Raw genomic sequence first — 23,834 nt, forward strand, 5'->3', positions numbered from 1 at the left:
TAGATTCTACTCTGCTCACCAGGTGGAGCCTTGATGTGTACATGAGTGCAATCTATGGCACCCAGTACGTCAAGGTAGTGTGCTACATGGTAGAACTGTTGCATATTGCTGGCCCTCACCTCAGGGGAGAGGAGAAAAGATATATGCTAACTGGCATATGGTAGCATAGTATCCAGGAACTGGTGGAGTATACTGGATACAGATGCATGTGACACCCCCAGCATGTTTTCAGTCGGTCTTTGAAAAGTCCCTGTAAGTAGTCTCCTAAAGGCTACACATACCTTTGTTTCCACTGGGATGGGTTCCCCTCTATTGGCTCTGGATCTGAGTTGAGGGCAGCAGTGCTTGGTGAGTTCTTGTAATATATCCCTGTCCACCCTGTAGTGCTCTACAATCTCCAGGTCATGTAGCTCCTTGAAGGTTACTCTGGGCCTGAACACTCTTCTCCTTCTCAGCCTAGGACTATTGTCAGCAGCACCAGCAGCACTTGACTTCAGCATCTAGCATGTACAGATGTAGCAAACCTGCAGCAGCCTCTAACATTATCACAGTTAAAATTACCAAGTTTGTACTCCAATGGTCCAGAGTATTAGGGGAAAATCAGAATGTACGGTGTTTGCATACTTTATACAGGTCTGCTGTAGGTCCACCATGTGTGATTGGCTAATTATGATATATTGCACCTGTCTAGAATGTAATTAACATAATTTAATGGCTCTACTTTAGTGTCCGATGTGGCTCTATGTACTGTGGCATGCAGTATAGCTTTTACAAAATAATAACTATTCATTAAATCTATCTGCTTTACATTAATTGCTGCCTACATCATCACTGTCATGTGGGTAGTGTGCCACATGAACTTGCCATTCAGTAGAAAAGTCAACATGGTGTGGGAGTCTACATGAAGTAGAAATGTGGAGATGCTTACCCCTTTTTGCTATTCAAGACATCCACTTCATTTGCATGCATATCTGTGCTGACAGCCTGGAAACTACATGGTTTATAGCCATATGAACTTGGCAAGAGCACCAATGCACCATTGTACAGACCGAAAGCAAGGTCCTATAATGCATTTCTGACAGATATTATAAAATGCTTTCTTTTTCTCTTTTTTTTTTTTTTTTTTATTTTATTTTTCTGTTAAGCATGTTTGCACACTGTTGCGCACAGCACAAACAAGCCAAGATTATTAAAAATATATATTATTAATTTAACTTATTCCTTTCCTCTTTCTGACATCCACAATATTAGTTTTGCACATATCTGTATGTGGTATAACATTTTCAGGGGAGGTACGTCATATTTCCGGAGTTTTATATCCCCTTCTGTCTGTGTAGACTCCTGTATATGGAAAAATTCCACATGCACTATGGACACTGACACGGAGTCTACACAGATGCCTTTCTGCTTTTTAGATTGCTCAACCTGCCACATTTGCATAAAACTCACTTATTTATGATGTAATTTGCATTCTTCAGCATTTTCCCTGTTTGTGTGCATGCACACTGCTAAGCAGCACTTACTGAATCTAAAAATGTGCATGCTCATGTACGCATAGTGCCACGATGCATACACAAAATAAAATCTTGTAGGTTTTACTGAATTCCCCCCATTGTATTGAAAATGCTGCAACAACAACACTAACAGCCATTTGCTAAACAAATAAAATAAACTTTCACATTGAAAACACACTGTATGATCAATAGTAAATTCTTCATTCCTTGAAACTCATATTTATTGAAAATACATCTACCATGCCATTAAACACAAAAATACCTGCTGGGATTTGTAATCAAATAGCATACAGTGAAGCATTAATTACTGGTTATGTGAATGGTGCAGGGATTCAAAGAACAATGAGCAACTCTTTGCTAGCATCCTAGGACAGCCCACTGGTTGCAAGTGTTCCTTTCCAGGAGGAAGTCCAAGAGGTAATGTCAGGTGAAGTGACGCAGCCACAGTCAAACAGTAGACAAACAAAAACTGAAGGACTTGATACTTGCACACCAAGAAACATCTCATTAACAACGCAACACACAAAATATTAACAACAAATTCTTAGGCTTCATTTTGTCCAGTTTATTTACAACCAACTAATAAACACACTGTCAACAGTCACCAATACAAGGAAACCAATGATCATACCTGAAAAGCATGGCTCATATGACAATGCTTCTATTTACTACAATTGATTCTTGCCTTTACACCATATCTCCTCTTCCATTCATGCACCAAGTATTTTTTATGGACACAAACAGACCTCCCCACACACAAAGACATGCACACACACGTATACACACACATGCACACAGATGTGTCCATCAGTTGCTGCCCTTTGTATGACTGTGTACATCTTGGATGTTTTCTTGTGATCAACTGAATGAACAGATACATAAATAGTAACCTAGAAGTCTATTTTAGATCAAGGCTGTAATAGAGTGCAACCCATTGCAACCTCATGCTTTCCAAATCTCTTAAATTAAGAATCAGAGACAAAGATCACAATCATACCATCATACAATCCATACCTTGGAGTAAAGGGAATATTCTGAGAAATGGTAATTATGGACATAGTATATATAAGTCAAGATTTCCAGCTATTTGTCTCCATATCTTGGGACTCAGCATAATAGGTCCTGAGCCTTCAAATGGTTATCGAGTTTCAGACTTTACTTCCCTCAGAAAATGCTTGCTAATTCAAATCTTGTTATTCTAACAACTTTCCAAGTATATAAGAGAAATATTTAAAAATTGTTTCTGATTTTTGAATCTTTGTTTCTGGTTCTTGGACTAAGACGTTGAGTGGACAGAGGGGCTGCAATGGATTGCACTGTATGGTTCTCACATCAGTGAGTTGAGATACATTTCTGGGTGGTTATTTATGCATTTATCCACTCACTTGATATCAAACATATATCTTGCTGTGCAGTTATTTGCAGTTTTACATGTATACACACACACACACATATATATATATATATATATATATATATATATATATATATATATATATATATATATATGTACTCCACTACCAGATAGAGAGGTCAGAGACATAGAGTCTGATGCTTGTTCTTGTTCAAGATCTCAGTAAATAAGGCAGCAGCCAGAAAAATGGATCAAAAGGTGGTCATTGCTTGTCATTGCTGTAACCATAGGACCTACTGTGGACACCAGTGGTGAGGGAAATTGTCAAATTAAGAAAAAGCCTTCTGTTCAATGTTATTATGGGGCTCCCTGAATCTGACTGATGTGTATTAACAAGCCAGGAAGGTAGCAGCTGCTGTAGTTGCCAAGCCAAAGGCCTGGGCATGAGGGAAATTTGGAAATACCAAGCAGAATGACTTGTGGATAATTTCAAGCGAGTTTTTGCAAATCATTTCTTGACTCAGGAGGAGGAGTTCAGTTATAGCAGGCTATCCTTATTTTTAACTATTCACATTTTAAACTATTTAAGTTTTTTTATTAATAATAACAATTTATTTAAATAACCACTTCATGAGGTTTTATATATTAACCTAAAGGTGTTTAGAACAAATATACATTCGTATATTTTTAGTTTATTTAACCTCGAATAAAATTTTGTTATTTATAACACAGCATTTACCATGCAACTTAATGAATAAGTTAGGTACTGTTTTTTTAAAGTAATTGTTTAATAGAGGACTGTATGTGATTGGTTGTTTTGTATTTAATGAGCATTTAAAAGTTTAATGATGGATTTACTGGTAATCTGATGAAGTCACTTTGTTGGGACGAAAACGCAGTTTGGTTAATGGCTTTCATGGGACGTGTTTAAAATTGAGTTTTCTGTGGAGAATTGAATAAAGCCTTTGACAACACTTCGGACTGTTTCTTCTACAGTTTTGGCACTTTACACTGTATTCATAATAAGAATGTTTTGCTTTGGGATTGTATTATAGAAGGGCATGCTGAGGATTTTCTGCCAGACTTTTTATATTTCTTCCTAGCCATAACAATTATAGTAATAAAAATAATATAAGCTTCTCTGAGGAACCAATTCACCCCACATTATAAGTGGTATGTAACAAGAAACCATATGTAGGTGGTAACAATTTTTTTTTTTTAATTCATTTTCTAGGTGACTGTGCAGGCAACCTGTATTACATTAACAGCTATGAGTGCTGACCGTTGCTATGCCACTGTGTACCCATTGAAATCTCTGCGCCATCGGACTCCAAGAGTCGCAATGATTGTGAGCATCTGTATCTGGATCGGTAAGACATTTTATCATGGTAGTGAAAAGACTGGCCAAAAATATGTTCTACAGAATTAACTGAAATATATTCTCTACAAAACTAACTTAGTGGATGAATGGAAATGGATTGTGGAATTATTTTCCTCTTTTGCATTATTTTATCAGTTAATGGTGAGTAAAAGTTGTGGAGTGATCACAGATGAGAAAAAGGCAAAAAGGGAAAATGGGGACAATAAAAAGTGATTAATTTGAAAAGGAAAATTTAAAGGTACAATGAATATATGAAAACTTTTGATCAAGTGCTAGAAGTAAATAAAGTAAAAAAAGAAAAGGTAGATCACAGTAAAGAAGATACAATATACGTATTGACGTATTTATTTAAACATAACTATTAGCTTGAAAGACTTCAAAGATTCCTAATTGTAAAGATCAGGGACTTGAAGACCCTCAGGTATCCGGACAGAATGACAATAATCTCTCTGTACTCATCCCATATAGACTCCTCCATGGGAAATCTGTGTTTAGCCTTTCAAACCATAAAAGTTCAACTCTCCTTGACTTCCTCTTCCTTTACAGAACAAATGGCTCTTCAAATATCCAATTAAAAGAGCTAAATCTATATATGCTATAACATCCCCACTCTGGGCTAGTAATCACGAGCCTGAATCCTCAACACTGACACTGAGAAAGATGTTCAAAGAACAAAAGTGGATACACCCAGTATTTCCAGATGTAGCTCTCTGCACCAAGTACAATTTCGCTTAAGAGCACACAGAGAACACACTCAGTCTGGGGTCTGGATTTCTCTCTCTGTCTCCCTCCAAATCCCCAGTAAGACTCCCCATTGGCACAGCTGTAGTGTTGAGTCCTCAGCCAAGTGTCCAAGCCAAGTTCTTCACCACTCTCTCTGTGAAACCAGTGCTTCGTGTCCCTGCTCCAAGCAGTTACAATAATACATGTATATTTCTTTTTCTGTCCAGCAGGACACACTGTTGGTATATTTTAACACAAGAAGCTTTACAAATACATTTTCAACACACACATCTGTACAAATCTGTTTGATATACAAATGACATATAATTCTTTACAAAATTCCAACTAGCTGTGCTGGCATATGTTACACATACACTAACCTACTTCTGACATAGCCGGCAATACCTCACATCATTACATATGCAAATAAATAAATAAGACACTTTGGCATGATAGATTCATATCCCTATCTATCTCCCACTTCTGGAACAAACTATCACTATATGTCTATTATGTTTATAACATGTCCACTATGTCCTGTTTGATATCTGTGTGATATATATATATATATATATATATATATATATATATATATATATATATATATATATATATATATCTTATTGCATTTTATGATATTATTTATTATGTTATACTTGTTATTATCTAAGTCTGTATTGGATTTTTATCTCACAAGACTTCAGATGAAAAGGGACAATTAGACCCAGTCAGATCACTGCAGTCAAAAATGTATAAAATAAATAAATAGATTGTGTGTATATTTAAGTAAAACCCAATATGGTACCTGGAGTAAAGGGACTACTAGGCTAGGTATGCAGTCATCTTTTTGTTCTAAATGTGGGTAATGTATTGAGACTGTGTAACCATTCACTGATCAAGGTCTCTTGACCCCCCCACACACACACACAGACGTAATAATTAATATCACCATTTCTAAATCCTAGCAACTAACTGGTTGCTTGAGAACTATTAGCCAATCTCATAGTTTAACATTGACTACAAGTTGTTCATGTTAGTGTGGGTGGTCTGACCAAGGCCATACCTAGAAGCCATCATTTATCTTGATCAAGTTGGATTTTAAAAGATAAGATAGCAAGGAAGACTCCCCTTAGAAATTGTCAATGAATGGAATCTAGTAAGAACCTTCTAGATCACTGAGCTGCAATGGTGCTGGAAGCAGAAAAAGCATGTGAGTCCATTAAATGACCCTACCTATCTGCAGGTTCCAGCATTTTAATCATCCCAAAACCTTCTCTATATCCAGACTCATCAGCAGTGATCAGAATAGTATATGCATTTATTCTACTTTTATCAGCAAGTGAGGGGTCTGCCAAAGTTGTTGTTATCCATATTTGGTTACTGAGCTATTGGCTGCTTCCTGAGCATGTGATTGGAGGTCTTTCCTTTCTCCAGGGTTGAACTAGATTATAGTGGTGAGCAACTAGTGCTTTCTACAGATCATCTACTGCTCCTTCTGTGAAACTACCTGTCCTGTGTACCTTTTGACCACTCAGTGACATTCAAATGGCAAGATATCTGTCTGCTGAATATCATCTGTGAGAGTCCTTCCATGCAGAATAGTGGTTCACCTGATCTTATACCCATTTCTAGAAGTTAGGCATCCTCTGCCTTTCATCTTAACAGCTAGTGATCTCTCCAGGGATACTTCTCATTCAGTTCTTAGTATAAACCTAACATTGTGGTAGAATTGGAACTGAAGGTTCAGGATAATCTTAAATAATACAATACTCTACCTTAAGATACTTCTCTATAGACACTTCATCTTTAGATTATACCTGGGCTACTTTGGAAATGGGGCAGAGACATTCTTGCCTTTTTTTTTGGGCTACTGGATGATCCTGAGCATCTCTTTTTCATGATGTATTGATGGCCAATTTCTGAAAGCACCTCTCAGTTGCCTCTTCAGGTTAATTGCTTACTGACTTATCTGGTGGGTCCATTCTGTTCCCATTTATTTTTATCTTAGCATAGCTCATTGCTGTGGGCCTTTGCATTAAGCTCTATAAGAAACCTTAAATCGATTATTTCTACATACCTTTCCTTTTCTCTTCTTTCTGCTTTCCCCCACAAATGAAACACAAGTCTTACCAACAGCCCTGGCCTTCTTTCTCCTTTAATGTTTGTGTTGTCACAGGCTTTGATTGGTCTGCCAGATCTTTTTGGGATGTTTTTCTATATCTTTTGAAGCAGTGTATTGACTTTTTTTTCTACCAGTGCTCCATTCTTGTTTAATATACCAGCTCACACACTTTCCCTTTGGTAAGTCCAAGACACTAGAACCTACTGTGCTTGTTTACCCCTCAGTTCTAGCGTATGTTGTCTACATTTGCTTGGAAACAGCAAACTTAGCTAAATACTTGTCAAAACTGTATGTTATGTTTTGCAGAATTCACTAGATATAGGCTTTGAGGTACCTGCATTATACCAGGGCAAGGGAGGTGAGTTACTAAGTAGCAAAGAGTTTAGCAAATTCTGAAAAGCCCCCCTTTGCCATATGTGTAGCACTTTTTTGCTTGGAAGGTTTATCACCATTCATTCCTTAGTTATGTAGATTTGGCAGGAATATTTCCACTTCCATATACTCCAGATGTCTGCTGGATATGCCAAGATGGGTCCATGGACTCAGATATGCATGTTTCCATAATTATCGAAAGCTTTGGAATTTTGGTAGCACTTGCAGCTGTATAAGGGGCAGTCATTTAACTTACACTGTCCTTTTTAACCATCCTATAACAGTTACCTCCATGTCTTATGACGCCCTATTTCTCCTACTTCATCTCCATTCTGCCAAGAAAGCAATTATGTGGTGTTTGAAGTGCCATTATCACTCCAGTCTTGATTGTCAATATATAGTCGACCAGATTTAACAAATAGAGTTAAGAGTTATATAGACGAGAACAGGAGAACAAAGCCCTTTTATGCTGGCCTCCATATATTGAGTCTAGGACCAGTTGGTTACATGTTGATAAAGGTTATGCAATCACATAGAACAAAGGAGGCATTGTATTATGATGAAACCCAAAATGTGGGCTCCAACAATTCCTGTAGGCAATGTTAATAAGTTACGTTATAGTTTTGCTCTGTCCTTTTTTTCACATCTTTATTTCATTCTTTTCACTTTTACACCTTTTTCTGTTCTCCCATGTCCTGTTTTCCATATTCCTTGTTGGGATTTTTAAGTTGGAACACGGAATATAAACCTAGTTAATAATTGTCCATATGTTTGCAGCTTGTAGTTATTTCAGTAGTTTTTTAATGTTTTCCTCAGTTAGTGTACTCTGTTATTTCAACAAAGCTAAAACTGTGCGTTATGATGGAAGTTTTTTTTTGTTTTGTTTTCCTTTGTCCCCACTGCCTGTCAGACATCAGCCCCTTCTAATCAATTGGTCCATTTACTCCCATAGCTCTGAGAGTGAGGATCATTCAGGAGGGGTCATCATATAGGCAGTCATCAGGTGCAGTCCTTCTATAACCCCCATGCCTCTACCCAGCAACAGTAAATGCATCTGATGGGATGTGCAATGGATGTCAGAATTGATGAACATTTTTTCATAATGGTGATGATTAATGTTTTAATGATTGAGTTTAATACACTAAAGTCATTTAAAATAGTTTAACATTTTCATCTTGATTAGATAATTTATATTGTACAACTTAATTCAGGTCCTGTTTTAAGCATGGGAAATGCACAAGTAGCATTCCATTTTGTTTTATTTAATTTGGTTTTCATTTGTTTCGTGTTTGTGTTGCGATGGTGCTTAGAAAATTAACAGTGAAATAATTCTAAACCTAGAACATTAGTATTTACCTGGGCAAACATTCCTTCTGAATTTCAGTTATTTGATATAAACTAATGCAGGCCAAAATAGCTGCTTTATCAGAATCCACATGTGAGCTAACAGATGTTTTTTTTTCTATGTTTTAAAGACCTAAATCTGAAACCTTAGACATCCTGTGTCATTTATTATATCAAGTAAAACTCTGAATCCATTCTTTTACAAGCTTCAAAGTGTTTGACCCAGAAATCTTGGAGTCATCATTACCAGACTGCCATATGGCCTTACTGGTGGTACACAACATATAAACTTACTAACTTAAATTTTAGTTAGGAATAAGAGAGCTCAATCTGAAATGACTGGGCAAAATATAAACTCTGCAGGAACAAATTCATTTTTTCTCCCTGCTGCCTGCTGACTGTTAATCATTGTTATTGATCAGTACTTCATTCTTAGGTGAGATTCAATAACAGAAGCCAATGGGGAGGGTTTTTTACATGGCCATGACATGGCTAAGGCCACTTATTTCACTACTGGGAAGTTCCATGCTCTTTCCATGACATGTATGTGCTTCTACAAACAGTCAGCCTGAGAGCCACCATCACGGCCATATTCATGCCTTCTGGTCTTATGACCACAGTGGAGCAATTCAGAACCTCCATCTCCCTTCCATTAGGATGGTCACTCCACTCTAAGCCACCTGCCCCCGTACTCCACTGTCTGGCTCTTACAACAACTGAGCCATAATTTGATCTCAGTGCAAATATATTTTACCTGCATTTTTTGGTTTTAATGAGAATAAGCCTATTCTATCCTTTATAGCTCTCTTTGCACTTCAGAAGTAGCACTATTTTATTTTCATACACACATCAGTATGAGTTTGTACTACTAGTTCATCTCAAGAAATGAATTAAGAAGGTGTCCTTAACTTGCATCTAGACAAAACCCTATAAGGTAGCATGTCCCAACATCTTGGAATTAACTCTGCCAGTTTTCCTGAATCAATCATGCTACTACCATCTCTTATAAAACTACTCATCTTGCTCCCTGGACAGAGGAAAATTTAGGGCAAGATCTGGACGTAAGCAGTGGTGCAGCACCTCTATGAAGAAGGATCACAGAGTAACCCATGGACGTACAGGACAGATACCCTCACTTCAGTGGACAGAAGATTAAAGTAGACAACCGTGCCCATACATTAAATCATTAAACAACTTTCAAAAGTCAAAGCATATATAAAGCAAACTAATGTGGAGACAATGCACTGTTCTGTTTCCTGTTGTTAAGACAAAGCATTTAGAAGTTGCACCAAATATCAGAATAAGGGCCCTAGCCCCACTGTATATTTAAAACATATAGTCTATGAGTTGGTCAGAAAAATAAAACTTTTTAAAACTAGATCAGACGTCCTATACATCAATGTAAACTTACTAAAAGTGTTTTTGTCCTTTCAGCCATGACTGTTATATGTACTGCTATGTATGTTTTAGTAATATACTGCAACTGCATTCCAAATACAACGCTACAGGGATCACTGACTGTGAAGGCCAACAACGTGAGAATAAGTCGAGTAAATAGTAAGGATGGAGTCAGCCAGTGCTGAGATAACAGCGTAAAGATGAAAAAATGCTTTAAATGAAGAAAACACTGACTGTTGAACATTGCTTTTCTCCTTTACAGGTGTTTGTTCAGGTGGGAAAGCCACCCCTCAGTTTATAAATGCCAGCTCCAAGACCACCATATCATGGAGAAAATAGAATATACGGGGGGGGGGGGGGGTGGCAATCTCAGACTTAGTGTTAAGTCTGCATTTTCAGTTATTCGGTTTCAGTCTTAATGAACTCCACTAATGAATCTCAGAACATCAAACAATTATCCCAATCCATGAAAAATGACTTTCTCAGATTAAAAAAGAAAGAAAACATAAATTTGATAAAAGAGATAAAAATAAAACAGCATTTTTTGAAAAATCAGTGTGTTAACCTTGTTATTTAAGAAATTATTTTAGCAGGATTTTTCCAAAAAAATTCTCCACAGAAGATAAATCATCCTACTCATGAGGGAGTGTCTAAGTAAAGTGTTAACTTGCCATCAGACCTGGAAAATAATGACAATTGCTTAAAAGCAAAACTGGATAAATGTAACTTTTCTTGTGTTGAACATATTAGACCACACCTCAAAAATAAAGACTGTCACAGCTGAACACAAAGTAGCAATTGAAAATTGGACAGATAAGAAAATTTTATGTTGTTAGAGCTGAACATACAGCCAACCAATATACAGGACAACCAAACCGTCCATCTTTTATTAGCAGAAAGTTTCACAAGTACAAGAAAGACTGGAAGAAACAGAAAACAGACAAAGAAGCCATTTTCATCTTTAGGTTTTAGAGAGGAGTACAGCTAATAATATGATATATATTTCTCACTGACAATCTTTCAAAGGCACTTAACATTACTCTGCAAGTATTCCTCGTCAAAGTAAGAGCACATAGAATGCTAAACCAGTCTCAAAGGATACACAAGACCCTAAACCAGTTACATTAAAGGTTTAACATTTTGCAGATTAAAAACATACTTTTGCTCTCAACTGTCAATGAGGACAAACCATTCTTCTTCATGGATCCTAAATCAAACTGTTAAATGACTTGGCACCTAAATTATTAAGTAAGCAAAGCATTTCACAAAAACTAAGGTCATTTTCTTTTAATAACAAGGAGTCTGCACATTTCAAATAACCTGCCACATTCATAATAAAATAGCAATGTGAAAACTATTCTTTTTTTGCAAATTTCTGAAGCAGCTCTAACTTTCCTTCTGTTACCTACGGTCTTTCGGCTTTTCCTGGTTAGGGCTTGCCACAGCGGAACTCTGGTCCGCTAATGATTGGCAGTGGATTTTACAGTGCCGAGTTGCCAGCCCGATGCCCAACCTTCAAAGAAGGCACACCCATTCATGCATGCACCTACCTGCATGTCTTTAAACGTCATACGACCACGGGGAGGACATGCAGACTCCACACGTACTTTTTAAAAATACCCTCCTATCAACCAAACAGTTCTGCTAAATATGCTCAGGTTTTGTTTACAAAGATGCAGGAAAGTAACCCACATGGGGAAATTTCCTGCAGTACAAGTAGAGAGCATTTGCCAGTGTAATGTTCCCACCGCTGCTTACAGTCTAAAAGGAGAAATAAAAAGTCCTATGAATAGTCTCAACATAAAATATCTACAGACAGATATTTCAAGCTTCAGTTATTTAAGTAAAAAATTCAGCCTGCTAGAACTTGAGAAAGACAAAAACATAGACACTACCCCTCAGGTCAATGCATTAGACAATAAAGACCATCTGCGTGATCTTCCCCAACTATTTTATTTTATTTATTTATCTATTGTTGATCCGCTTAGTCCCACTAGGTTAGTAGCCTCTTTTCAGGTGAAATCTAAAATTTATACTGCAAGGTGAAATTTGGCCAGAGCATCAGGGAATGAAACTTTCTCTTTTCAGTAGGTGCCATAAAGTCTTTTACATCCACCTGAGCTACCACCAACTCAAGCAGATGGGGCCTTGGTTTGATACCTCATCCAAAGAAGTGCACACTCAGGAGAGCAGCAGCCCCCTTATGCTGCACTGCAAATTCAACAATTGATCTACCCAGTATAGGAAGAGAACCCATATCCTTCTGTAATAAAAGTGTGTGAGCTACCTTTTGCACCATTGATACTTATTTTGAAAGCCTATAACCTTTATAAGTACACAGAAGTTCTGAAATGTTATAGAAGATTAAAAAAATGGCATCATGGGACATACATAAAGGCTTGTACTATTGCGTGCATAACTAGCCATCATAATGGTTATTAATTCTTACATTTCCTTGTTTTTGTATGACATTATGGTAAATGTTATTACAATAAATGCCCTGAGCTTAACTACTCCTGCAAAGACTTAATCACTAAAAATTTAATTAATAACATAGCTGACACAGCCTTGTTACAGAACTTTGACTGCCTAAATGTAGAACAAGTCTGTCAAAAATAATACAAGATCATATTTCTAGCCTCACAATTTCAGCTAAAACCAGTGCAGCAATTGTCATTAAAAAGAAGCTAGACTAGCTCTCCAATTCCCCAAAAAATCATAAAAAGGAAAGGTGGGCAGCAACAAGTTAGTATACTTCTCAGGTTTAAGTAACGCTGTGTTCAGTACACAACCCTAATAAAGACATTCCTCCTTTTTTATAAGACTTTTGGATACTTAACATTTAATACCAAATCAGATTATTTACATGTGCATACTTATTTGCATATTCTTCACTTTTCTATAACATGTCAGTACCTATTTTGCTAAAATTAACTCTCTCTTTTTTTTAATTAATTACTGGGAGGGCTGCAGGGGTGCCCAGTGAATGTCTGTGGACTGTAACTGCAATCCACAGAAAAGTGAGAATTTAAGCATGAATAGGAAGAATATATACCAATGTTAAGACTAAAGTATATTTGTATTATTACCAATATGTTGAGGTATAGTGTTCTTGGAATTAGTATTCATAACTTGCAGTGTTTAGAAGGCTCTGTCCCTTCATATCGAAAGTGCTGTGCAAAACTTGTTTAAATGTTTAACAGCAAGTCTTAAAATTAGCTGATTTGTTCAAATTGGAGATATATTTTTCAAGTGTCAGCACTCAAATTTTCATAATTTGCACTTCCAATAGAGCAATGGGCTCAGACAGAGCAAATACGCAAGAACACAGATGTTTATATTAACGTCTAAGTAACTGGGCTATAGAAGTAAATCAAGTTGCCTCAGCATTTATTTCCCTCTTTCCAAACCTATTGTTCCAGGTTCAAATTAAGGTAAGAATTCAAAAAGCTATCATGCTCCAGATTGAGGCTGTATAAAAATACAAAAAAATTATTACATTATTAAAAATAAACAAATATAACTTAATGAGCATACAGTAATCCAATGTGCTGTACAAGATCAATAAGGCAAGAAAGGAACAAAATTATCACTTACAGTAGTTTTATTTCTATCATAATTGGGTAAAATAGTGTTTGTTAAGTCCAAATAAAGTTATTTTATATCTAGAACTTTGGGTTAGCAGAAGTGAATTTTTAAGAGTAATTCTTCTTCAATGAGCACTGGTCAAACTGTTTTGAATTTTATGTCCACTCTCTGGGGGATCCAGAATTTATTTTAATGAATTATTTGCAAAATCATGATGGACCCCTTGGGCAAAATTCATTCATTCATAGAACATGGTTGGTTCCCTTCTTACACAAATTAATTCTTCACTGCAAGTACATCTGTTTGCCTTTGGGGATGACTACAGGCCTGGAATCAGCAAGATGAAACATCACAATCTAATTTTCTTTACCAGAGTGTGGATGTCCTGCAGCCTGTGTTATATACACAAGGGAGGCTGTTTCTTGGTGTTCACTTACAAATGATACCTGAGCAGCACAGTTAAGACTGCTTGAATCTCACCTTTGACAGGCAAAATGGCTAGGCTTTAAATGGCCTACAACGGTAGCTAGCCTAGTACTTGCCTATGAACAGCATAACTCTGTGAGGCTATTTTTTATTTTGTTAGTGCTTAAAGCCGGGAAACATAGATTACTTTCTCTCTTCTCAAGCTGGTTACTTCATTACAAAAATATGTATTGATAGTGAGGAATGTATTTGATTTATAAACACTGAACTCCTTCTCACATCATCTGAGTTTGTTACCTTCAAGACAACTTAACACTTTAATACCCAAAAGAAAGATAGTAGCCAATTCATATGTTCATCTTTGCAGTCCATTCCATTGAGTGGTTCCATGTGGTCTGCATTCCTTTTGTGAGCTGAATACACACAACAGTACATATAGTCAAGTGTCCCTTGTTCCCCAGTTAGAAAAAAAAGCTTTTGTGAGTTGCATGGCTTCATGCACTCTTGTCTCTCAAGCAATACGTGAAGGAAAATTTAATAAATTCAGTCAATACACAGCAACAATGGCACTGTGCAAGCAACAAACAATGGTATAAATAATGTTATTAATAACAACAGTAGTAATAATAGTAATAAAATGATAATAATCATGACTATCAATATTAGAAATACCGTTTTTCAAAAAGTATTCATTCTTAAATGGTAGCTTAAATGCATTATTGGGATGGAGGCAACTGAAAGGCAGTATTAGGTGCTTTTGACAGAACAGGTGCACACCTAAAAATGCATGAGGACTCAATGAAAACATCGACAAGACTAAAGACCACTCTTGGATTGGTGGATTCATGAAGATTGCTTAATCCAGATGAACCACAATTCACATGCCACAACACCTCCATGGAATGAAGGTGATGCAATGGACAGCTGAGGGCAATTATTTGGCCACCAACCTACAAATAAGGTAGCCCCTCACTGTGGGTGCATGGGAGTGTGCACCTACACCGGGAGGTGATGGTGGCTCCTGCAGTGACACGGATCACTTTTCATCCACCCATGGGAGGGGTTAGAGTCATATTACATGCTTTCTCTGTGCTGGAATTCCAGAAATAGCAGAAACCATGGGAATGGGTGATGCAGTGGTGCAACAGTTAGCATTATCATCTCACAGCAAGAGATTCTCCTGTTTGACTCTCAGCTGAGGTGCCTTCTATGCAGAGTCTGCATGTCCTCCCTGCATTTGCACTAGATATACAGAACCAACTGATATTGCCAACATCCTGGCAGATAGGTTCAGTGCAAACTTCACCCCACTCACCCCCTAAAGGGCCTATCACTATACCAGAAGAATGCAAAGGCCTTGTAATCACAGCTGCACAAATAAAGACTGCACTCTCCAAAGCCAAGAACACAGCATCCATGGGACCTGACAACATCCCAGGCTGCCTTCTGCATGAACTACAGAATGAACTGGCACCCCACCTAAGTACCATGTTCTATCATAGTCTCACTTCAGGCTTTGTGCCTACTGAATGGCGCACAGTGATGGTTATCCCACTCCACAAAGGGGGTGCCACCACGGACCCCGGGAACTACCGCCCCATTAGCCTGATGAGCCTGGTTTGCAAGGCCATGGAACATATCATCTTGGAACTTATAAACAAGGACATAGGTAACCTCCAAACTCTGGACCTCACTCAGTTTGGGTTTGTAAAAGGTAGGTCATGTCTCATAAACCTGATTGACTTCTTTGAAGTAGTCACCAGAGCCGTGGACAAGGGTAAGGTGGTGCACACATCCTATCTTGACCTCACCAAGGCTTTTGACACCATCCCCCACTCTGGTATTATAGATAAAATCACTAGACTGGCCATAAATCCCTATGTCACAAGATGGGTGGCCAACTGGCTCACTGACAAAACCCACACAGTGAAAGTAGCCGACTTCAAATCTGACTTCAGACCAGTGACAACTGGAGTACCACATGGTTCAGTCCTCGGTCCTCTCCTGTTTGCCATCTACTTCTCAGAAGTCCAGGCTAATACAGCAGGTCTTTGGCTAATGAAGTTTGCAGATGACTGCAAACTAGGTGCCATAATAGAATCGCCTAATGATGTGGTCATTCTACAAAGGGGCCTCACTGATTCTGATGATTGGTGTCAATGTCATGGCCTCAAGCTCAATACCAAGAAGTGCATTGTCATCCCCTTTGGGAAAAACACTGTACCCATGAACTACCACATAGGCGGTAGCCTGCTAAACACTAAAAGTGTGATAAGAGACCTTGGGACACAGGTGGACAGTAGTCTCTCATTTGATAATAACATCACCACAGTAGTCAGGAAATCCTTCTACGTGGCACACCTCATCACAAAGGGGTTCACCTCCAGAAAAAAATAGATCATTGTTCCTCTCTACTCACCCCTCATCAGACTCATTATGGAGTACAATGCCCCGTTTGGCATGTACCTCACAAGACATCTACAACAACTAGAAAGGCCACAGAAATACCTCACTAAGAGGATTACCAGCCTCAAACAGATGCTATACGCAGACCATCTCAAAAAATTCCAGCTCTACTCCATCACTTATCACCTACTCAGAGGCGACCTCTGCCTAATATACAAAGCCATGTCAAACTCAGATCTGTTGGACATGCTACACTTAAAGAAAGCCCAGTCCCTCTGAACCACATGCTACAGGGACCTAAACCTTGCCACCACAATAAACAGAACATGCTGGAGGGATAGATTCCTGTCCCACAGAGTTCATGTGCTCTGGAACAGACTACCCATTCATGTCAAGCAAAGCTCCTCATTAGCCCTCTTTAAGAAAAATCTCAACAATTGGATGGAAAATAGGAAATTCACCCCAGGGATCACTTTTGTGGCTCTGCTAGACAGAGGTGCAGGAAAATAACTTTCTTGGGTGGCAAAAGCCAGGGAACTTTCTGGATAGGCTTATATAGGCCACAGGACCAATAACCTAGTACCTATCTATGAACCTATGATTTCCTCTGGGTGCTCCAGTTTCCTCTCACATTCCAAAGACATGCATCTGAAGCAATTCTCACCAGGCCTCCACTGAAAATGGTCTCTGTTCCAGTCTGACTTTCCCAGTAAAAAAATGTTAAATAAATAAATAAATAAATGAAATTCTTGCCTGGATGACAGCTTTCCTTTGCCAGCTCTCTCCTGGACTGAAGAATATTCATGATGAGGGAATAAATGTATTTGTCCAATAATAAGAGGCCTATTGCTTGTCAAGTAAGGTGGCAAGAACATGTAAAGTAACAGATGTAAAATATGTTATTGAAATCCTTGTGACTCACGACTAAATGAAAATCATGGCAGATATTTACCAGATCCCGTCTCTGAGAAAAATAAAGGAAACCATAGTGAGCACACCTTTTTGGAAAGCCCTAGGAACTGACGGTATCTACATTTATGCCAACTAACTTTTCATTTGTTAATCTCATCTTAACTTAATGTATTTTATCAGAAACTCAGAAGACAAAATAATGCCCTTCTGTAGGTCCTCTTATGCTTCTGTACTACCCAAAGCAAGGAGAGGCTGCTCACAGGATACTACTGCCTAACTTCTCTTAGAGATCAAGGTCAGAATATACACAAGAGAATTAATAAAAGGTTTCAGTCATTTATTAATCTCAAAAACATAAACAATATTTCTAGGGAATATTGTAGCAAAGACCATATATTCACAATGATCACAATAATGCAAGGAATGAATGAGAGTCACATTCAGCTGCAGGAATACCTGGAGACTTCCAAGTCGCATTTGATTGCCTGTTATGGGAACACATCTAGATGGTTTTGGAAAATTCTGTGATTCACCCAGACTTTGTTGAAATTGAACAAGTTCTTCTAAAAACAAAGGCAATGGCAACAGTACAAATTAATTCTGTCAACCATTTCATTTAGAAGAAGGCACAACTGAAGAACAGCCACTTTCTTTCACTTTTTTACTAGTATTATAGATAAAACATGATGAGCCTGTTTGGGAGGATAACTAGCATGGATTCATCTTTATGCTACTGATATTTATTAGTCTGTTACATTGTAAGATTTAAGATTTTTTGATAACACTGTTTATTGGTTACATTCGGTATTGTCCCATGGTTAATATTGCTTAGTAAACTATCATTTGTCTGTTCTGCCCTCGCTTTGAAATACTGCTGTATGTGATTCTGATGAGTAATGGATTCAGTAGACTTTAGTCTCTTTATTTCCTAATTTTCAGTTCTGGTCAGCTTTGTGACACAGACTGATAAGGTCCTGACTGTGAGCCAGATATTTTGAGAATGACCAGTGAAATAAGCACTACAGAATCCAATAAGGGAGAGTGGGAGTGAACAGATGATGCCAGCTTAGCGAGGTTATCTGATCTAGTTCAACAAAAAATACACTGTGGTGATGTTTAATATAAGAAAATGAATACATACTGTCAAATATCAGACGGTAAGCAATTTTATTGTGTGTAGTAATATCAACTTGCTGCGTTCATTTATGAAGTAATTTAAATTATTGTCAATTGTAAATGATCAGTGTTGATAGCACAGCAGGTAGCATGCCTTTGTCTTGATGTAGAAGTCTGTAGGTTCTACTCCCACAGCATGTAGATTTGTAGTTTAAGGGGGTGGGGTGCTGCAGTCCTGACTATGTCCTCATATGAACCTGTTTTTGGGTTGGGAGGATGGCCTAATGGTTAAGGTGTTTGCCTTACAAACACAAGGTACAGTGTTTGAATCTCACAGGGGATAATTGGCTAGGCTTAAAATGGCTCGCAAGGGCAGTTAGCCTAGTACTAATCTATAAACCTATAAGATAGTGTAGTAAACAGTGCTGGCCACCTGGTGGTGTAAACCTTGGCTCTAGATGATTTTCACTGCTGAAGTCACACCCCACCCTATGTGCAAAAATGGAAAAAGGGGTTGTGGATGGATGGATGGATGGACAGATGGTAGTAATGAGGAAGAATAATTAGAAACATAAAAAGAGACTTTATAGAAGGAATGACATGAAGTGTGACGAAGGTGAATGAATACTTGAAAATCAAATTATACAGACTATCTGATGTTTCTCTGTACATTCTAGTGCAAATTTTGTGAGAAGTAATTGATAAATAATACCTTTTCCATGTTTACCTTAATAAATTGATACATATATGTGCACAGAGTTAGTGACGACAAAAATAATTTACTCATATTAATTATTTGTATTTTTCTTTTAACTAGGCTCATTTATTTTATCCAGCCCTATAATAACTTTTCAGAAAACACAAGAAGGAGATTGGTATGGGCCAAGAATCTACTGCATTGATCATTTTTCCTCTGAGAGCATCAAAAAAGCATTCATTCTTTATCAGTTCTTCTCTGTATATCTTCTTCCCCTACTTGCCATCTGCCTTTGCTACTCAGTTATGCTGAAACGGGTGGGACAACCAGTTGTTGAACCAGCAGACAACAGCTACCAGGTAAGGAAATATTGTCTATAGTTATGGTTATCTTATTTCTACTCAGGGCAAGAACTTACGCCTCTGTGTTCACTGCTTAACCAAGCCAAGATGAAACCTTCTTTCTTGTTCTAGGGTTACTTTATCAAATTACAGCTGTATATTTATTACTAGGTGTAAAAAGACATGATAAATCAGTATTATTTCATATTTCATAAAAAAATTTAGAATATAATCTCAAAAAAATTACAAACAAATATACATTTTAAGTATTTATAACAAATTTTGAGATCATTGAAAAATTTAAAAAGCTTTAGCATAGTGCGTGTTTCAAATAACTGAGCATTTTACTCTGTATCTGAAAAAAAAGAATGACCAATAGCTATTATAACTAAAAGTGATCAGATATGAAGAGATCATAGAATATTACTTTTATGCTAGCAGGATTGCTAACCACAGAGGTCTAGAAAGGGTGAAAGTCATATAAGTGTGCAAGATTTTCATTGCAGCATACCTAAGTATAAAGACCATGAATATGGAAAGCACTTTAATTTGTGACAAATGGGTTAATTTAGTGTCTTATAAAATATGATATCACTAAGCAAATATGGTGTTGTATGTTGTTGTGGTATAAAATGGATGTTACACATGGCAAGAATGCAGTTCATTCCTTTTAACTATAACTATTTTGGAGGTATGCACCTATTTTCAGACTTGATTTACCCCATTGCATGCTGTATCTATTTTTTTAGGTGTTTACCTGTTTTCAGGATTGATTTATTAAGAAAACCAGATTACTTGACCAAATAGCTGGTGGCATCAATAATTAAAAGAAAGAGGACCACCAAATGTTCTATTCTCCTTTTTTAGAAGCAGAAATAATTGATTTTGTGAGATTCATTAAAGTCTTCAAATTTTACACTATGCCTTTGATAATGCTTATATTTTCACTGATTTGTGTTATTCTCAGTTTTTTTAAATATGTTTTTCGAGTAGTATCCCACACTCCTACTAGAAGAGGGCAGAGTTATGTACTACTCAGTATTCAAATTTAATGTTAATTAGGATCCAAGATTGTTGGCCTCATGTACCTAATTTTCAAGAGCCTCTGTAGCTTTTTTCAGTGTCTACATGTTGACAGGTATGCTGCAATCCCATCAGTCCAGAGAATATTCCAGTTACTAGATATGAATACAATGATGAACTATAATGGGGTGATTCAGATGGCTTCTTGAAAACCACAGCTCCATGGGAGCCCATGACTAGCTGTTCACTAAATTGTTTTCAGAGTTAATCTATCCAAATATCAAATAGTTCTGTTTTTTAAAAAAGTTTTAATACTTTCAGCACTGCTATAAAAATTTAGTTAACTTATGAGCTGAATATAATCTCTGGCAATGTATTTATTTTTAGTTTCAATAAAAGAGACCACTATGAGCACATACATTGTTATACTTGGATGCCCACCATCTGCATATGTGTGTACAGCCAGTGATGCTGTTAGCAGGGCATTGCAGCCACACTTACTTTATATAGAAGCACTGCTGACCATTTATCTATTTATTTTTAGTAACATAAAGCAACATAACACTGACCACTACCTCAAAGCTAGGACCTGGGGAATAAAGGGCGAGAAAAAATAGGTTGCTTATCCCCTATCAGTTCCTCTTATAGTCAGTTTGGCCCAGTTGTTCCTTCTGAGGCGGTAGCCATAGGTGGCCATTATTTAGGCAGCCATCATAGAGGTATCTGTTAAATTTTAACTCCTTAGACATTGGTGGCTAATTTTTATGCTTGCTGACATGAGGATCTTGCAATTCCCTTTTTCCAGTGTGAAGATGGACACACATCTATACATGCCCTCCCCAGGTAGCCACAGGAGGAAAACAGCTGAAGCGAGTTAGCAGTAGCTAAGCACTCATCCAACACCTATGCATTACACATCATTTTTCAATCAACCAGTGGAATCCTGTATCACAGCAAATCAGAAATATACCCTCCCCTCACACAGACAGTGATCCAAATCAACCCACTCACTCCTGTCCTACCTGCCTGTTACCTCCGTACCCAGACTATTACCCAATTCAGGTTGTACCAGTCCTATCATAATGAAGAAGTGAGAAAAAATAAGATACTCTTGCCTGATAACAGGTAAAACCAAAATGGTGCTTGCTAGTGTTAATAGCCTAAATGAATACAAATGCAATATGCCTTGTAACTATAGTACAACAGATAGATTGCTAAAAACTGTTTTTTTCATTTTGTAAAACAATAATTTAATAATATAACAACAGATGGAAAAACAAACAAAAAAAACTATATACAGTGTCCATAACACAATACAAAGGAAAAACACTTAATATTTTTCTAATATAGGTTACTAATCAGCAAGTCAATGTGAAGACACACTCCCAACCTTAATAAACTTTGCTGTCTCTTCTCTCCTTCACTTTACATGTAGTTTGAATTATTACTTTCCCCCCCTGAGGCCTTCACTGATTTCCACTGATTGCCTCTCTGGTTTCTTTGCATTCCACCTGGTTTACACCCCTTGTGCTATCTCCCTCCCCCGATACAAAGTCTATATTAGAATCCTGCTGAGCATGAAGCCATCTTTAAATTTCTAGTCTCCCACCAGGACACAAGTGCTCTTCAGCAATTACATTCTGCTTGCCGCTAAGCCATTAGACCTCAGGAATTTGTTTAAAGTGTTCAGATTTGTAAATTAATACTTACTTTTTTCTCTTGTCTTGGTTGGCTCTGCCCCACTCCGTTCACCCTCGCTAACGCTCGGGTTCTCTCCGCTCCCCTCCCCTGCCCCCTATTCTCTCCCGCCCCCACTACCTCTACATTTATAGTAATCACAGCCACACCCACAGCTCACCCTCACATCACCTCCACCAATCACAGCTCCTCAAGTCATATCACATTATACCACACCAACTTGCTCCACACAAAATACTCCCAATCACTCTCATTCCCACTAGGCATTTTTTACATCACTCACACTACTTCCCCATCCACATATAGTGCAACCCTATAATTCCTATTCAGACCCCCCACCTAGAAACAACTTAAACTTTATAACCATGACTATCACACAACTAAGTCTAGTCTGTCTTCTCATAATTCTTTACAACACCACAAGTTATCACTCTAGCAATATCCCTAAACTTTGTAGCACAACACTACATTATGCACTCTCGTATACCGACACCACACATTATAATAATGTCTGCCCACAGTTATTCAAGAACTACATAACAGACCAATTCAGAACTAAACACATGTGCTCTCATTCCTACTCCAAAAAAACACAATACTTTCTCACACTCCTCACCAAACTCCAACATCTGTATAACCATTTTAACTCCAGGCTCACCATAAGTGGGGATATCCACCCCAACCCAGGCCCAAATCCATCCTGTCCAACACAAACTGCTCCAACACAAATGTCAGAACATAACACCCCCACTTTCTTCATCCCTGGGAAAATCAGCAATAGCAACAAACCAACCATCTTTTAATGCTAAATATTAATATTAGAAGTATCAAAAATAAAATACCTGAACTCCAGGCCACAATAGCACACTATTCCCCAGACATAGTTGCTTTAACAGAAACCTGGCTAAATAAAAACATAGCTAACTCAGAAGTTCTCCCTACCAACTACAATATCATTAGACAAGACAGACCACTTTGTAAAGGGGGTGGAACTGCCTTACTGTACAAGTCCAACTTAACTGTCTGTCAATTACCAAACTCCTACCCCTCCCCCAATAATTGGGACATACTTATCTCACAACTTCAGCTTCACCCTAAAAAGGTCATCACCACAATTGTGATCTATATTCCACCTGGTAATACACCTGCTAGCCTTGAAGACTTCTTATCCTGGTGTTCTTCCACATACTCACAAGAAACCCTTATTCTGGGGGACTTCAACCTAGATTGGTTCACCTGTATATCAGAACCACCAAGTAATCTAATAAATCTCCATGACTACCAACAGCTAGTCCAAATTCCAGCTAGATGTGATAAAAAATCTAAAAGGAAATCCATCATTGACTGGGTCCTAACTAACAACCCCACATTGTACCCTCACACAGGCAGTCTCCCAGACACCTTAAGTGACCACAACAT

The 23,834-nt window shown here is 37.7% G+C and overlaps 1 protein-coding gene across 1 annotated transcript in view; it reads left to right on the forward strand.

Moving 5' to 3' along the window:
• Positions 1–23,834, forward strand: part of LOC122813192 (G-protein coupled receptor 54-like) — a 709,644-nt gene that overhangs the window by 579,331 nt on the left and 106,479 nt on the right. Inside the window, exons 3-4 of the mRNA XM_044085368.1 lie at positions 4,103–4,238; positions 19,474–19,712. Of these exons, the coding sequence (XP_043941303.1) occupies positions 4,103–4,238; positions 19,474–19,712 (375 nt within the window). The remainder of the gene's footprint in view (positions 1–4,102; positions 4,239–19,473; positions 19,713–23,834) is intronic.

Source organism: Protopterus annectens, chromosome 10.part0 (assembly GCF_019279795.1).
Source record: "Protopterus annectens isolate FY-2018-M chromosome 10.part0, PAN1.0, whole genome shotgun sequence".
NCBI classification, from domain to species: domain Eukaryota; kingdom Metazoa; phylum Chordata; order Ceratodontiformes; family Protopteridae; genus Protopterus; species Protopterus annectens.